Raw genomic sequence first — 18,612 nt, 5'->3', positions numbered from 1 at the left:
ATTCAGAACAGGGACAATACAGACCAGAACACTGTCCCTTCAGACCCTCAACAGAAAGGATATAATGACATGCTGTGAGCATGAGTGTTGCATGTCACAGCCCAGGTCATAAGCCTCCAACATAACCACACAGCACAGCTGTCTCCCTCACAGGTTGTCCACCTCCTCTTGACTATGGGCAGAATTTTGCACAAAATGCAAAACAGGAACATCTGTTTTGTACCACACAAGCGATCCTACACTCATTCCAGACTGAGCCCAGCAAAACACTTCCCCTGGTATGTCACTTTAAACATGTTTGCGACCTAGGTGAAGGGAACTACTTGTACTGAAGTTTGAGGCAGCAGGAGAGTGCTTTGCTTTCTCATTCCCCACACAAAACACCCACCAAAATCATTAGGTGATAGGAGTGAAGGGCTAATTGCAGTGCTTCAGTTCACAGCAATCCCCTGTGAGATGCAGTGCGTGCCTTTAAAGTGTTGTTCCTTGCACTGAAGTATTTACCACAGTACTCATACATCAAATGGGAAATAATACAGCTATGGAAGCAATAATGCAACTAGTGTGGGTGGTAACCAGCCAATTCTTCTTACACCTACAGCAGATTTTGTTCCAGAAGATCGTATTAATGCTATTAGGGGAATTATGAAATTGTTATAATGGGAACTGCTAGACAATGTTGTGTACTCGAAAACTTAAAATAGCAATGACTGCCCTAAATTTTCACTACATCTGCTTCTCCTCTTCAATTCAGCCTGCTGGCTCTCTGTGGGCTCTCTAGTTTAATGACTGTTCATCCCCTCATCCCTTAGGAAAAACACTAACTACTGGATACGGGAAAGTGTGTGTGCACCAGCAAGATGATTAGTCTGAATAAATGCAACAGCAGAGTTGCATGAGAAATGCCACAGTTAGTGGTAAGCACAAACTACAGCTTTGGGTGTAAAATACTGTAATTACAAGGGATGGAGAAAGCTCCACTGTTTTTATCCCCACAGAAATCGATGGTGATGCAGACTTGTGCTTTTTGCTGGAGCAGGGGCAGTCTGATGAAAGAGCTTATTGATTTATCCAGTTGATGCTACTGAAGTGAATAATAGACTGGAAGAGAAAGGGTTTGTAAATTAGACTCATTCAATCCAGCATTTTCCAGGATATCTTTTACATGCAGCTATATAGAGATATATATTTACAAGTGAGTTTTTGTCAGACCAACAGGCTGGTGACTCCTGGCAAGAGTATCTACTTTTGACTAGTTCTTTGACCTCAACTACACCCATGGTGTCAACCTTCAAGCTCTCACTAAAGACTAACAGTGAGGAGGCAGCACCAGAGCACCTAGGAACTGGATTTGACTATGGTGCAGGTAAACAGCTGGCCAACAGATCTCCCAGAGGGCTGTGGCCACAGAGCAAAGGTGGCTGAAGCTTCCTCCATGCCACATGTGCCATGGTAGATCCAGTGGCATGAAGCCACTGGAAAAGACCATTGTGAATCCACAAGTGCCCAGGCTAGGAGAATTGTCAGTTCCAGGCCAGACCCCCAAAGCCTCAAATAATGTGGAAAGAGGCATGTTGTTTTAGGAAAAAAGGAGTGCTCTGTGTCTTCCTGGCTCAGCAGGCAGATTTTCTATGAATCTAAATCCACATGGGCAAAAATGTAAGTGTTCAGATTGATTTTGCATAAACTAAGAAAGATAAATAAAGAAAAAGAGAGGGAAGGAGAGAGAGAGAAAGAGAAAGAGCAGCAGGCACACTGCCATGAAGTACAGCAAATCAATCTTCTCAGCAGTGATGGATCAGGGAGCAGGACTGGGAGTTTTACAGGTATATGAAACCCTGTGAGTATAAAGGCACCATTAAAACACTGCCATTAAATTCCAACACTGAAGAATTATCATGGCCCCTAGAGCTAAGCAGGTCATTATGTGACTGCATATTTTTCATTACCACTTCCTATATTCGTATATATGAAGCAGAATAGTATTCACAAGTTTCACCCTCTCTCCTGCTGAAGACCTCTGCTTTATACTCAGCATCCACTTTCACAAATAAAATGCATTATACCATCAACAGATAAATGAGATCCCTACAGGGCTTTTATTCTGCTCTACTATTATATCTACTTTTCCACAAGATTTCTGCTTAAATGACTCTCTTTATGCACATACACAAAGATGACATACACCTGTCTAAATATAATCTGATAGTGAAGAGCTCTTCTGTGTGGGGAAATGCATCTTTTCCTCCTAATTTGCCATAATGACTTATTAACACTGCTGGAACTAGGGGTGCATTAGCTTCCCTACAATAAAAGTCATCAAGGTGTTATATAGTAAGACATAGGTGGATTTTTTTCCCAATCCTTAGAAACAAGAAAGAGAGTAGTTCTGCATGCTAACTTTCCAATTTCACCATAAAAACAACTGTTTTGAGGAATTACAGCTTTATAGACTGCTGACATTGACTAATAGCTTTTAGCACGATGGAAATTCTTGTGTGAGCCACATGGAGGAAGATACTTGTAAATCTGGGGAACCCCAAAGTAAATGGTGATGCTGTGCCATAGGGTAGCTCAGAGGTCACTACCAACATAGCAGCTATCCTATATAGCACTTATTCAAAGAGCAGACCAATTTATTAGCTGACAGTGTCATTTTCTGTCATCATGAATATTTCAGTCAAAAGTAACCTGCTCAGAGAATAAGAATTCTTTATTCCTTTTTTATGATAGAACTCAAAGCATTTTATGATCTGGACACAGAGGTACTGGAAGGGTATAGCCACAACTCTTTGGACAACAGAGAGCTGAGGCTTGACAGAGAAGTACTGCAGAGAGATGGGATGAAGGAATAGGAAAGAGCTGTATGCGAGGATTCTAGCTCAGGTTATTGTACTAATAAAATGTGAAAGGGTGTTTTGAAGAGAAGACCTCATTTTTGAGAAGGGATGGAGTGTAGAGCCGAGTAATTGTTCATCAGTGTATGTCAGAATTACACTTAAAACTTGCTTTTCTTTGCTTCTCTCTCTATTAGTCAGAAAGGCAGGACCACTGCATGGTGGCACAGCTGGCATATACATCAGTGCTAGAGCTTATCTTCATGAGACTGTAGCATGCTGGCAACCAGATAGGAAGCTTGCATCAGCACTGCATTGATGAAGTGTGCCTCTTTCTACCACAGGTCACCCAGAATTCAAAAAAGAAGCATAACTATTCAAATAGAAACACATGCACTCACAATTCCTGACAGTGAGAAGCCAGAAGTTGATCTGCTTGGCCAAGTTTACTCTTTTGAAAATGCTAACTTTGCTCTAAATGCTCTATTTTTCCATTTGCATTGCTGTAAGAGCCACTGCCAAGCTTCTCTGGACAGATGCTGAGGGAATACAGGGAGCAGGGCAGTTTGGTGAGGAGGGCAGGCAGTAGAAGGCTCTGTTATGACTCTTTCTAATTCTTCAGTGTTTCATTTTCCAGGCAAGAGGAGTGTGGTGCCCAGACTGGTCCCTAACTCAATTCTCCTACAAACGTGAGTTGGTCACTGATGCTGATCTGCAGTTCTTTCACACATACATCCCAGATCCTGCAGAGGGCACTTACCCTGCATGCAGAGCCCGTCTGTGCAGTTCTTGGACTGCAGCACCAGCCCCTCGCAGTCCTTGCCCCCGTTCTTGGGAGCCGGGGCCGTGCACTCTCTCCGGCGCCAGTGCGTGCACTCCGTGCCGCAGGTGGACCACTTGCTCCAGGGTGTCCACTTGCCATCCACTGAGACAAGGAGAGACACAGCTTGTTAGGGCACACAAAAGGGAGACCAAGACGTGTGTCAGCACAAGCCAGTCTGCAGCTCCCAGCCACTCCTGGCAAGGTAGAAGGATCATCAACCTGCTCTTCTACTTCTGACCTCTAAATGCACATTCACCCCAAAAACCTTTCTCTCTGCCCCAGCCCCATTTCTGTTCTTTCCTCTCCTCTATACACACTTGTAACCAGTTTATCTGTGCTCAAAATGTACAAGCAACAAGTCAGAAATCTGTGATTTTATTTTATGGAGGGCAGGTGACATTTTTTAACACAGAAGCTAGATTTGTCCAGAAATTCTTCTTTAATAGGAAGATATTTAATGGTAAATATTTTCTATTAAAAGACATCTCTAGAGAAACCAATTTATTTCACACGAACAGAATCAGGAATGTGTTTAGCACCTTTCAAAATCCTACAAATTATTTTCAAAACCACTGTAATGAGCAGCTGAAGAACAATATATAAATTTGTTCCAGTGACAGAGCTGGATTACCAAACTTCACAAGCTGAAGATGGCCTTACTGCCATCAGAGAAGTCACCAACTACATTGCATGTCCAGAAAGTATTTCTTGTTTTTCAGAAGTTTACATTTAAAAAACTTCTGATAGTATGGATACACATCTCTTTCCATTAAAAATGCCTTTGTATTTGACGATTGTATATGTCAGGTAAACATCTGCCTCAAATTTAATATCCACATCCCAGATGCTTTACTTGCTGAGACAGCTGGACTGAACAGACATTGCAAACATATTTACATCACAGTTGCCTTCTGTATTCAAATCCCAATTCTTTTCCAGAGCTTTCAACCTTTATCTACTACATTTTGAAGCTCTGAATGTTCCCCAAATCCCCTGAATTATAAGAGCTGAGACCACAGTGCAAGCAGTGTGCAAAAGAAGGGCTGGAAGCTGTGCTGCTCGATAAGATGTGCTCACTATTTTATCTACTTACGCACTACAGTTGAATATTAATTCCCTGAAATGCTGCATTTATTAAAAACGAGAAGGAAGCTTTTGCAACTACCAGCGTTCTCCTGACCTGACTGATGACAGATGAAGTGTTTATGTGTGCTGCCCATACTGCACCTGGACACAGAGTGGTGCAAGCTATTTTCTGGACGCTCTGTCCCTCGCAGAAGGCGCCGCCGTTGAGCGGGGCAGGGTTGGTGCAGGTCCTCGTGCGCTTCTGGAAGCCTCTCCCGCAGCGGCTGTTACACACAGACCACTCTGTCCAGGTGGACCAGCCTCCATTCACTGCAGAGACAGGGAAAAGGAGTGTGGTCACACAGGCAGACCAGCCTGGGCAGCCCCAAGGCTCTGGCTCTGGCCACAAGAGATGGCATGAGAAACACTGGACAGGCACAAACCCACGTCTCCAGCACACCAAGGGTATGCCAGAAGTCTCTGTACAAGCTGAATAAATGCTGATGCTGAATGAAAAACACCACTTGATGACTATCAGGGCTGGCAGGTGACCTGCCTTATCCTGAAAACCAATCTGACCCAGCCTTATGCACCTGGGTGGAGTGTGTATGAGCAAAACCCCTGCAGGTTCAGAGAGCTCTGGCAGCCAGAAGCCTGTGCTCTGAAAGCTGCACTGTGTTCCAGAGGGAGATAACCTGCATTTCCACTCATGCTCAGATGCACCCATCACCTCTGCATGCTGAAAGACTTCCATGCTTCGATTAGCTATGGAGAATTTTCTTTTTCTTTTTTTCAAGAAGGTAATGTCAGGATGTCAGGATGAATGAATGAATCCTTTCTGGATGTCAGGACAACTTCACTCACCCCTCTGTGTGGACATAGCTGGTGCATATATAAATGTCCCAGCTCTTCTCTAAGCTGTTTAGAATGAGCTAACACTAAATGCATTTCTTTCTGTTCTGGGATTTTGGGAAGATATTTATCTCTGGGAAGATATTTATGCTGACTCTCCATTTCACCCACCTCAGTTTCTGGGATAGATGGAGGGATGAAGAAGGAGTTGTGCTCTACATAATAATGTCAGGTATGGATAATAACATATTCACTGCTTGGATTCCCTAAACCCAAATGTTTATGATATGACACAACCCTTAAACAGATCTGGCTGCAAAACTCATAAAAGTGCCTGCTCCCTGCACATGTCTCTTGAATACACTTTTGAAAAAAATTCTGTATGTGTGTGAGGAAGGGCTGTAGTACGCCTACATCTTTATGTTTCTGCATTCATCTCAGTTACAAAACATAGTGCTCTTGCATGGTCCATCCTTCAATATCAAAAGCACTGCTAATCAACTCAATTCAGTCAGTTTTCTATAAAAACTGAAGTAAAAAAGCCCTCATTGTAACTTCAGAGAAGCAACTGCTTACAATTAAATCTAACTACCACCCTGAATATGAAATGAATATTAGGGATAATCATAGGGATTTTTTTCCTACTTGTCTATCCTATAATTAAGCTGATTGTAAGAAACACCAGTTCAGTCAGCTGGCACATAATCAGAGCAGGTTTTGTTCTGGTGGATACCCCCACCTGGAATGAATTTGAGCAAGTAACTCTGCAGGGGCAAAGGCTTGGGCTGGTGAAGCAGAGCTGCAGTGCAACACAGGCTGGAAGTGATCTTAGGAGGGAATCCCATCTTTTCCCAGCCAAGGCACAGCCAGCCTCAGGACTGTGGATGCTGACACAGAATAATGCTATGCCAGGATTCATATTCCCCTGATGTTAACCTAGGCTGTGCACCTCAACTGCAGTCCCAGAACACTTTGCTTCTTTGCTCTTGATGTGGTGTATGCTTTGGAGGTAGGCACCGAAAATAAGCTTATTTAAAGATATAAGACAATGGTGGATGCTGATGAGCTCTGACACTCTTACCAGTCACTGGAAGCACAAACTCACTATCAGTTTCACTCTAATTTCTGAAAAGGGTCACTAATAACATGAACTGTGTTGGTGGTAAGCCATGCCTTGGACACTCCTGCTGGAGGAGGTGCCCTGGTGGCTCCTTGCTTACACAGCCAGTGTGTGTTACAGCAAGGAGAACAGCCACCTTCTGTCCAATGAGGCTGTTGGTGTAAGGGGCTGTTCCTCCTTCAACACCATTGCCTGTCACCAATAAGACAAGCCATCAGACTTCTGAGGGTTTCAGCAGTGCACCCAGACTGCAGTCCCTGTGTGGCTGCAGGTCACCAGGCAGCACAGGCACTGGGCACTGACTGCAGCCAGAGCTGCCCACGGGCACTGTGCATCCCCCTGCTGCCCCACCTCCTGCTCTGAGTGCGTGTTCATCCACATGCAACAGTACAAGGCATCACCTACCATAGACTATCACAGTTGCTGTGGTGCTTTTCCTCTTGGCCACGATGTTTTTTGCAACACAGGTGTAGTTGGCAGTGTCAGAAAGCCGGGCTTGCTTGATGATCAGGTTGTGATCAATGGTGATGTAAAAGTTTCGGTCTTCCACGGGATCAATCACCTCTTCATTCTTCAGCCACTCCACCTTGGGGTGTCAAAGGGCCAGAGGGAGGCAGTGAGTCAGCACCAAGTCACACCAATATGGACAGACACAGTATCTGTGATTACATTGCTCATCCCAGAAAACACTATGAGCCAAGGAATGTGACGAAACACTCACCTGATGAACATCACCAGCTGAAACAAAATACCAGGCAGAAAAGAAGGAGAACACTCTCCATGTCTCCCATTTCCTTCAAGTGCCCTATTGTCCCACCCATCTGCACAATAGCTGTCTTGCCTTGCCTTGAAAACATCAATGCATTCTCAAAGGCAGCCAGGTACTGAACAGGGAAAAGCTGATCTGTGCTTTCAGAGTTGAAAGCAAGGCAGAAGGAAAGGATGATACCCTAGGAGCATATCTGCAAACAGAAAATTCCCCTACAATGTTAGAAACCCTAAATCAGCACAGATCTCACCCCTTGCTTTCCATATCATAACTAATTAGGCAGTTAATAATGCAGTAACCTTGTAGGTACCTGCTCTGGGTCTAACACCATGAGGATCTATATACCAGAGTGGAGAGATCTCACAAACAAATCACAAACCCAATATTTTTAAGTATACTTGCACTCACATGCACATTGTCTTCAATGGGAATGAAACAAAAAGAGTCAGTTACCAAGAAAATAGGAAATCACAAGGACATCAGTGCTTATTTTTCCTCTTTATTTGTGTAAGCTATATTTTGCTTTAATAAAGCATGATTTCCTCGGTTGCAGAGAAAAATATTTTTATATGAATTTTTTAATCTAGACAATATTCTCTTTATTGCCTTCCTAAGAAAACACCCTGCTATATCCCAGCTGACTGCTGTGAGCCACTCTAATATAATTTGGCTGCAAATCTAGTAGCTCGTTTTCATTTGAACTGAGTGTGCTGAAGGACAGGACTGGGGCCCTGGATGGATCAAAGCTGGGCCTTCACGTCACTGGATCACTTCAGCCTGTGCCCAGGATTTAATCAAAGGAAGAAAAGCATAACCACAATTAACCCACAGGACTTGTGAGGTGCCAGCAGCCAAGTCCTTCTCCCACAAGCCCCACTTTTCTAAAGACATTTGAGGAGCTACCCAAGCACTGACATACCCCTAAAACCACCTGAGACAGGTGTAGAGACTGCCCCAAACCATGGTGAGAAAAAACAATGAATTCTCCTGGTGTTCAACACAGAGGGCTCTATTCAGCCCCAGACAGAGCCAGTCAAGGCTGCAAGCCCAGTGCTGGCAGATGTGGGCTTGGATTACAGGTGCCCACCACCCACCTTTAGCCCTGCCTGAAGCAGCTCCAGCTCCCCTACTCCAGTTTGGGCGGATGCTCTTCAGGTATGAGCTGCTTCCAAAGATCTACACCTTTAGTGAATGCAGAGCCACTGCTCCAAGGAAGGCTTGATTTAAACCCCTGTCACAGCAGATCACTGTGGGATGTGGCAGCCTCACAGCTGTCAATACTGCAGTTTAAAGACAGTGGTGTAACAAGGGCTCTGGAAAGGATACATGTGTCTGCAAGGGACAGGGGAGGAAGAAAAAGACATAAAACTTTGGAGGCTGTATTTCCATCACCATCACAATCATGTTTCACCATAGAATATACAAGCTCTTAGTCAATAACCTGCTTTTCCTTGTCAGAATGACTAAACTTGCTTTTCTGCCTTTCTTGAATCCTAATAGATTTCAGGTATAATCAAGACAGATTCCTGTTCAGTCAATGTCAATATTTAGCTCCTTCCTCACCTGCAAGCTGGGTCTGCATGAATTCGAGACTGAAAAACAAGCCAGGAGCTTATCTCCATCAGTGGTATGCTGCCATTTAACTGCTGCCTCTCCCACAAAACCCATGTATTTCTTTGGTTTTAATGTCACTATTTGTTTCTGGGATGGTTATGCCAGATCTGTAAAAGATGTTACATGCACTGCCAGAGCTGTGTACATTCCACTTTCAAATCTGCCTGTACTCTTTGCTTTGCACATTGAGGACACCAGAACACCAGTAAGGACAGGACTACAGGCTACATGGTCTAAGGCTCAGTTTAAAATATTTCTGGTATGCCCATTCAAAAATATAACAGCCTTTGGCTCCCTCAAGGCTCCATGCCCAAGAACATGTATTTTAGTTTTTTTATTACCCTGCAATATTTTCTCTCTCTGCAAAAATGCACATACATATTCAATCTGGGTCTCAAATGAGTAGAAAAAATTAAACTTGTAAGCACTGAATTCCCTATCATCCCTGCAAAACCACCAAAGATAATATGAAAAGAGAAGATGCCAATATAAAAATAAATAAATAAATAAATAAAATCCCCAAACAAAGCAGCTCTGTATAATTCAGTATATTGCTTCTGGCTCTACACCAAATCTCTTAGGAATAAGATCCTTTTCACCTAATGTCTCACAGAATTTGCTAACACTAAAAGTTTGAAGAACAGGATGCCTTTTTTTCCTGCCAGTATATCAGTACTGTGTGTGCATGTCTAAATGCCATTTCTTTTATAAGATATCTCTTTAATATATCTAATTCAGTCTTCTGGCATCCAGGTTTTCATGGTGTCTGTTAATGTTGCAAACTCTAATGTCAAATCTGAAGGAAGGAACTGATGGATGATTTGACAAGCAGTGGGAGTCTCCTTTCACACATACTTTAGCCATCAGTAAAGCAGCACAAAAGAGAGAACACCCCTCTAGTAGTTGTGTTTTATCCCTCAGTCCTTGTAGAAATGGGGACTAATTAAACACACTAAAGTATGTGAGACTGCTGTTGGTATTTATTTTCAATTACTGTTGGACCCATTTTTTATGGTGCAGGTGACTGCAGTGCTCAGTGGCACCAAAGCTCAGATTTTTTTTTTTTTAGGTAACCAGAGTAGTGGGAGTAGGGTTGTTCTGCCGTGTAAGTAGGAAGAGATCAGGTGTCAAATACAGAAGAAAAGCAAGCAGAATGAGACAGTGTGATTTATGAGTGACAAGTATGCAAACTGTTATCAAAGTTAAAAGCAACGATCTCTTTTGATGCCATGTCATTCCCCAAGGTGCAGCCCCCTTACTGAAATAGGCTGTTAATTCAGTCAGTGCAGAAACTTCTCTGAATTTAATTCTGCAGCCTGAATAATAGTTACTGGCAGCTAAGGCACTAGGCACTTGTGTGCCAGAGACCTGTACACCTGCAGGTGAGAGGACAGAGGAGCAGCAGGATATAAATGGGCACTTCAAAGTGCGCAAAAACTTGGCTTCAAGGTCATACCAAACCACCCCCTCATGCCTGCATTTTTCATCTCTCTGGAGATGTTCTAGAGTAGATGTTTGCTTTTGCCTAAATATTAAGGATATATATTTCCTGGCTACAATCAGAACAATTCTTGAACATGTACCTAGCTCTATGTATTTGATTAAATCAGGCACATCCTTCCAGCTGTTATTGATTAATGTTCTGATGGTCATGCATATATGTAGAAAAAGCATGGGACCAGTGTTTTCCTTATCCTAACAGCAATCATTTAATTAGCAAAAATTATGCCATGAAGGATGGGGTAAGTGTACCCTCTGGGGGATGACAGCTAGGAAAATTACAATTACAACAACATGCACATGTTTTTTCTCATATACCAAACCCCTGGAGCAAAACAGACACAAAATCCCTTTTCTTCTTGCTAATTTTCTACACAAGAAGGTACTTTTGTTATGTGTCTACAAACTGTCTAGCAAGAGAAGGCCACTCAGTTGAGGTGTGAGAGTGGTGAATGAAAACCTGACCAACAGAATCTGCAGATGCTGAGAAGCTGGAGAGCACCTGGAGCCTGCTACCTTTTGGCCAGAGCCAAAAGCTGCACTCTGGATGCAGCTTTCAGTTCCATGGGGCACACGGATCCTGCCAGCTGCCCTGGAGCTGCACATCCAGGGATGCTAAAGGGCTGGCAAGTGAGCCTGCAGGAGACTGAGCTGTCCCTGTGGCCAGTGGGGGCAGGCACGATCCAAGGTGTCTGTAATTTAGAACAACATACCTTGCAGTGCTTTTCTGTCATCCTGCTCCCTGGTGAGAGACAGATGTGTTGTCTCTAATCATTCCCTGATTGGTATCGGGAGATGCATTAACATAATTGGCACATTCGTTCTAATTAACAGAAGGAACCTGCCACATGCCACCCAACATGAGAAGCAAGACCATCAGCAAGAAGAGAAAACTGCAATAACCACCTCAGCTGCAGCCAGACCTGTGCTGCCACAGGGTGTTTCCAGCAGCAGCACACAGAGACTAAGACTTGCAAAGACAGGCCAGGCTTCTGTGCAGACTAAATGAACACAGGGAACATAAATCACACAAGAGATTACACACGCAGGAAAACCTATTACAGGAGCTAATTGCTGATACAAATTTAGCCATAGCAAGTTACCAGCATTCCTGGGCACTTAAATCTCTTGGCACACTTGCGTATGCGTGACTGTTTTAGAAACTGGTAGAGCAGAAACACATCTGCTCTGAAAGAAACACAAGGATGCAAAAGGAATATGATCTCATCTAGATGCACCCTCTTGATCATAAGAGTTGTTCCCTGCATGTCTGGCAATCTCAAGAGCTAAGTCAGCAGGGTCTGATTCTGGATCCCAGCTGCTCATTGCCTTCTCTGCACCAACCGGCCCTAGAGTCATCCTCAGAGTGAGGAGCACCTGCCGAAAACAGCGAGTCTTCTACCCTCCAGACACAGGCAAAGCCCTCCAGTGCAATTTTTCACAAGAAAAAGATGCAAACAACTGAGACCAGCAAGAGACTTGCCTTGATGAAAGGCAATTTGCAATTTTGGAATTCCCCGTGCCTGGTTGACACAGTAGGATTGCTTTCCATCTGCCTTCCCATCCCTGCTGCATTGTGGCTGCTGTTCTCTGCAGCTGTGCCAACTGGTCCCAGTGGCATGGCTTGCCTTGCAGCAGCCCCTGCTGCTGAGCTGGCATCACCTCCAGCAGCCACAGGGAAATCTCAGCTCCCCAGCTTCACCTGGATTGTAACACACACACACACACACACACATTCCAGTAATGAAGCATTTGTGAAACTAACTCACTATCTACCAAACTTGGCACAGTACAAGATGTTTCAGTGAGACTGAGAAAACTCTAGAAGTTTTCATGCAAGTCAGCAACAATTTTAGGTACCTTGAGACTTGAGTGCCTCTTAGAAGAATGTTATTTGATTTTGGATCTGGTTTCATCCCAGCAATTGTCTGCTGAAAAGGATGCTGACCTCTATGTACTATTTACTGGAAAGATATTTCATAAACATTTAAGACTGAAAATAAAAGGAAAAATAAGTGATATCCAAAGAGACTGAAATTACAGCTAAGAGAGACTGCAAAACATATTGAGAGTGAGACAGCAAATGCAAACCACCATGGTGTTTTGTTCAGTTGTTCTTATTGTGCTTCTCCTGCCAATAAGGAGAATTGTTGTTCCTGCTGTGGAAACGCTTCCTTAATTACACATATATCCAGCTTTCTGCTTGCAGGGTGTATGCACAGATGCTGGATGTCTCCAGCCCCATTATAGCTTTTCTTTATGCACAACTGGAAAGTTAAGCCTCAGAATAAACTTCTGAGGTGGACTGGTAGCAGCAGAGGGAGAACTTTATTCCACAGACTCTCAAATTCAATCACAGATCGTCGCATTATTAAATGAAAATCACAGCATCTGCTATGTGGCCATTAGAAGATGCTGGGCTTCTTTTCCCATCTAAAAGAGGAACTGGAACTGGAGGCCCATAGCTCACATGTTGACTGGCACTTTTGGCACCATGTGGGCATGTGGACAGGTAGGCTGTGCTAGCTAAACCAGAATCCCAGAGCTGTCTTTGCCACAGAAAGCCAGCTGTAGAGAAGAGGAAAAGCTAGCAGGAGTTATGTCAGTGGAAAATCTCCCATTGTAATATTTCATGGAGGAACTAGAAGTCTGACTGTTCTCCAGTCCCACAGGATCATCCTTGCCTAAACTGAATCATACAGTGACTGGATCACTTTGGAGCATGCTCTGCCCTCACTTCCATTGGCATCAGTGGAACTGGACTAGAAAGGGAAAGTACAGGAAAAAGTAGGTTCCGTAGAAAAGTCATAAAAAAGCAGTTCTGCAAGAAGACCTGTTCTCTTTGACATGGGTTTCTGCATTGTGGAAATGAACTGGTAGGAAATGTAAAAACAAGGCTATCTAATAATCTACTAGTCAGCATACTTCCCAGGAAAGCACAAATCCAAATGCAAACCTGTCCTTCAAGCAGGAGGCTGTAGCCTATGTCTCAGGCTTTGCAGGAGTGACCTGACCACCCACCAGTAGGCTGGGGGCTGAAATGTATGTTAAGAGGGATGGAAATGTAGGGGACCAGGTGCTGTCAATTATAGGGTGCTCTATCCTATACTTTGGAGGTCAGGCCTGCATGGCCAGACCTTACCCAATGGCTCTCCAAAGCGAAGGAGCCCTCATTCATTTTGGGCTGTGCTCTTTCTTTATACAAACCTGCCTTCCCTCCTCACTCTTCCTCTCATTGACACCCAAAGGCAATTCTAATGTATGTCACAAGGCACTGCAAAGGACAGTGCCACTTTTCAGCAATTAGCATTTGTGGCCACAAACTCCTCCACTTGTCTCTCTTGGAGCTCACTTTCCTGTTCTGAATACAAAACACTGTCTCAGTGACACACACCTGCATGGAAATGCACACACATGAACTTCCAATTAAGGGATAACTGCTGCAAAACATAAGTGGCTCTCAGGAAACAATGCAAACAGCAGTCATATTAATAATCAATTAGATGGAACTGCCTATTTGGAGAAGTCCCTTGCTCCCACCAGCCTTTACCTGGGCTAGAGCAGCTGAACAGTTTGTGTCACAGTCATCTTGACTCGGCAAAACCCTCTTCTGCCTCTTGACTCAGTGATCCTTTTCCCCTTGCTCCAGTTCCTAATTAAAGCCATGAATGTGGATAAATATCACATACAGTTTTAAACCCAACTGGGTCACCAAACTGTACACTACACCCTGTTCTGCAATTAAATTACTCTGTGAAACACCTCAATTAAAATTAAAGAAGCAATTACCCCCCTGTTAAAGGCACCACAAATCATACATTTCAATGCAAAAGTTCATCTGGCAGCTTATGGCATATTAACCAATCTTACATCTCATTTGAGTTTTGATCTATAACCTACCCAAATGAGTTAATTTGATGTGATTCAGTGTCTCTAACTATATTTTATCATGTGCAATACGATGCCGGTGTCTTCCAAAGAACAAGTTCAATGAGCTAAGGGGTTAATTGCTTAAACAACCCAGCCATGACTGTTGGAGCATCACAGAATGGGATCCTTCCTGCCTTCTCAGGTTAGGTTTAGAAAATCACACACAGAGAGCAGAGTGGAATTGAAATGGATGTTTCTGTTCGTGATGGGAGCTGCAACCGTCCGATTTCCACTGTCTGATTTCCACTGAGCATGAGGCTGGCAGTCAGACTGCTGATCTCTCCACCTTACCCTACTCCCCACTGGGGAAAAGCAGAAGGCAGAGAAGCATAGAGCTAGGGCAGGGAGCTGGTTTTTTTTAAGTCCACTCATTTTTTTTTCTTTTTGTCACTTCAGGAATATGTGAGTTTGCCCCTTCCCCCATCAGCTATGTGCAGAAACCTCAGTGTGAGTTCCTGTGCTGGTCCTTCTGCTGCTTGCCTGGGCCATGCATGGGAGCAGACCAAACATTTACCTGGGTGGTTCAGAACCTGCAGGATTGTTCAGCTTGATATTGGCTATAAACCTGGGAGTGGGGAGGGATGCCATGGTACAGCTGACACTCACACTGGTCAGGGCTGGTGGGCAGGACTGGCTGATAGCAGAGAAGCTGATCTGCTTCTCCAGAGACCATGGAAACCCTTGTTCCTTACGTTCTCCCAAATGAACAAGGAGATGCACTTTGATTTGACCTGACACTGAGGCTGGTGTATTTTAACACATCTGTTTTTATTTGGATTTTTCTTTTTTTTTTTTTTTTTTTTTTTTTTTTAGTGCCCATGACCTGAGCCTGCTTTAATGCTTGTCATGTACTAGTGGATCTGAGGAACTGTAAGTGTTGCTTTAAAAGGTTTGCCTGCCCATCTCTGTCTTTGACCTTCTGGCCCTCTGGAGAAGCTGTATGGTGCTATGTGGTTCAGCTTTTCAGCAGTTCTAAGATCTACTCTAGCATTGATCCATAAGAGCTTGACACAGTTAATTGCAATTAAATATGCTGGGCATGATAAGACTGAATTCCCCAGATACTGAAAAGAAGACAGAATTTATCCCTGAGCATGCTTGTTCTCACCACTTTGAAATACCAGGAAAAAAAGAAAAACAAACACCCAACAGAGAATGAAGGGGGAGAATGGAATCAAAGAGAAAAAGCACACGAAAGGCATTGGGACTCTGGACTCCAGCACTGCACCACATTACACTGAAGGTGCATTTTGTACAGTCTCACAGTGCAAGCTTTTCTTCATCTGTTGTGGTGTTAAATCTAGTGGCTCCTTCAGTGGCTCTTTACTTTTGCCAGTAAGTTAAAAAAACCCCACAAAATCAAAACCCCTAAACAAAACACAGTTTCCAGAGTGTGAAGAATCTAAAGCACATGCTTACCAAAGCATTTGGAAATGCTGCTCACAGCTGCAGCATATGCATTACCCTACTCTACTTGGAATCAAAGCAGTGTTTCAACAAGATGGAAAACAGCCTCAGTCTGCTGCCTGCCTTCTCCCAAGCCCTTCTTATAGTTACCTGCACCATCATATCAGAAACTTCTCCAAACAAATACATGAAGTCTTAAACAAAGAACTCATTCATCTTTAAATTAAAATAATCATGTAATCCTTCAACCCACCAAGTTATCTTTCATCTTTCCTTTTTTTTCTTAAATTTATCTTACTGGCTTCAGCAAGTGGCTGTAATAAAGTGTCACATTAAGGTATTCATATTCATTAGTGCTCAGGTCTTTGTTCTTTTAATAGTGTTGGAAAGAATCTACAAAGAGGCTGTATTAGGCGGCTGTCCAATCTGGGTGTTTGATCTCCTTCTGACTTCAAAAGTCAGAAGAGGAAAAAAACCCACATTGAGAATGGTTCTTTTGAATGTCAGATAGGGAGTATAAGATTTCTGAGGCTGCCAAGTGTTAATTGGTGTCTGCCCTGACCATGGTACAAATAAGATTCAGAGTCAGTCAATGCACTGTCATGAAGAGCTATTGACAGAGTGAGCAGGATACTGGAAGGCAGGAAAAGCACAACTGTTATGGCAGCAGCTCACAGAGGATTTTTTCAGAGATCACTTTGCACAAATCATGTTAAATTATGCAGTTTGGGTCTCAGCCACGCGACTGGGCATAACAGACCTTTCTGAGGGAACAATTGGCCTGGCTGCTGAAATTCCAGAGGTTCCTGTAGCACTGCATAAAAATGAACTGCCCGTCAGTGTTAATCTCTGCTCCCAGCAAAGGCAATGAGGTTCCTCAGTGCTACCCTGCACTGCCTGAACAACATATCCCAGTGCAAAAACTCCTGTCATGCTGCAACAAGAAGTTGATTTGATGCAAAGAAACATCAGAAAGGAAAACACAAACCTGCTGCTAAGTTCCTGATGAAACCCAGCTGATTAATATTACAGTTGTCAGCAAGCTGGCTCGGCAGAGCCAAACACTCTTTATAGTTTCAGAGATCTTAATGGGGAAAGAAAACAGCCTACAGAACAAGAAAACGGGGAAAATTTTCTGTGCTAATTATTCTTTCTGATGTTTGTGGACACGTTTCTGCAATTCTGATTAAATCTAAACTTGGGTTAGATGGGGAGGTAACACTTTAAGCTTCATCTCCTGAGAAATCAGCCATCAGCGCTGAGTGACAACCACTTTGCTACTTAGCCATGACAGTCTGACTTATCCTAATGCAAATTGGCAACAGTTTCCTCTGTGCGTGGTGGAGGAAAACCGGAGAGAATTCAGATAGGGGAATTACCGTCATTAGCAATCAATTTTTCTCTTAACAGCCACAGTGGATTCGGGATTTCAGAGGCCCCCTGCGACTCAGGGACCCCCCTTCCGTGAGCATTGAGTCTGAAGCTGCACTTGGGGCAGCTGCTGCTCACTGCTGCTGTCTGGCACAGGCTCTGCTGGAGGGCAGGCTGGCTCCTGCAGGGGGAGGACAGGCTACTTACTCTGGGTCTGCTTAAAATCTGGCAGAAAAAGCAGCTAAGGCCCTGAAGGTGACAGAGATATCCTCTACTTTTCCAAACCTCGTGCTGCTTTACCTGGAGCCCGTATTGTACCACAGTACATCCTCTCATGCCAAGTTGGCAGGGTGGTGCATACACATGTGAGTTGAAATATAGTCTGGCAAACTAAAAATTAAAACATGTTTGAAAGGTGCCCCTCAGAATAAGTGATTTTTTTTTTTTCTTTAAAAGCAAAAGGAAAGATAGCTTGTGTTAATATGTTTCCCCAGCTACATGTCCTCTGGATGCCAGATACAGCTGTGATTTTTCAAAGGGAAGAAAAAACTGAAACCAAGCCGCCTGCAGCTCTGCCCAGCAAGGCACCACAACCCAAAAGCCATTAATCAGGTCCCAATCAATCTTGTCCATGAGCAGCACTCAGTCAGCTCTCCATGAGCACCCATTCATCATGCCCTGCTGTAAGTCACTGCACCATTAGCCACCCATCAGGCTCCACTTAGGATGTCCCAGTGCCAGGCACTGCTGCTGCTGCTCACCTCAGCTACTGGGATGCCTTCAGGGGGACGGCACTGCAGCAGCACCTCTTGCTCCAGGGACACTTCTTTCCCTAATGGCTCCTGCTCGAAAGTTTTCCGGAGATCTGAGGAGGGAGAAGAAAATAAAATCATTACCATTATTATCAGCTGGTCATTTAAATTACATTTGATTGCCAAACTGGATAAATAGTATGACATACAAAAGACAAAGAAAACAGCAGTTCTGCTCCCTGTAAAATAAAACATTAAAGAAAGTCTGAGTCATGTTTTCACTTAATTCCAACATTAGGCAAAGATTTCATAGTGGATTTATTACTTATATTGTGGTACAGCATGTGAACCCAGTGAACAACCAAGGTTTCCTGTGGAAGGTCATGTCCAGACACAGAACAAGAAGTGAAACAAGTCCCCTTCTTCAGATAATTTATGTTTGGTAAACTATACCTGTGAAAGTTATAGAAAACTAAATAAATCTGTAAAACTACAGCATATAAACTGAGTTGCCTGAACTCATAGATGAAAGTTATCATGCTGTGATTTAATGTACTTTTAGCTCATAAGCA

The 18,612-nt window shown here is 43.6% G+C and overlaps 1 protein-coding gene across 2 annotated transcripts in view; it reads right to left on the bottom strand.

Annotated features, from left to right (window-relative positions):
• The window catches only part of UNC5C (unc-5 netrin receptor C), a 242,255-nt gene that overhangs the window by 39,309 nt on the left and 184,334 nt on the right, over positions 1–18,612 (bottom strand). For both annotated transcript variants that reach the window (XM_079306932.1, XM_079306931.1), the window contains exons 4-7: positions 18,050–18,153; positions 7,103–7,283; positions 4,888–5,055; positions 3,598–3,762 (exon numbers count right to left, since the gene is read on the bottom strand). In XM_079306932.1, coding sequence (XP_079163058.1) covers positions 3,598–3,762; positions 4,888–5,055; positions 7,103–7,283; positions 18,050–18,153 — 618 coding nt within the window. The remainder of the gene's footprint in view (positions 1–3,597; positions 3,763–4,887; positions 5,056–7,102; positions 7,284–18,049; positions 18,154–18,612) is intronic.

This window comes from Erithacus rubecula, assembly GCF_903797595.1.
Source record: "Erithacus rubecula genome assembly, chromosome: 5".
NCBI lineage: Eukaryota > Metazoa > Chordata > Aves > Passeriformes > Muscicapidae > Erithacus > Erithacus rubecula.
Note: the sequence above shows the minus strand (reverse complement) of the source record. Positions and strands in the feature narration are given on the sequence as shown.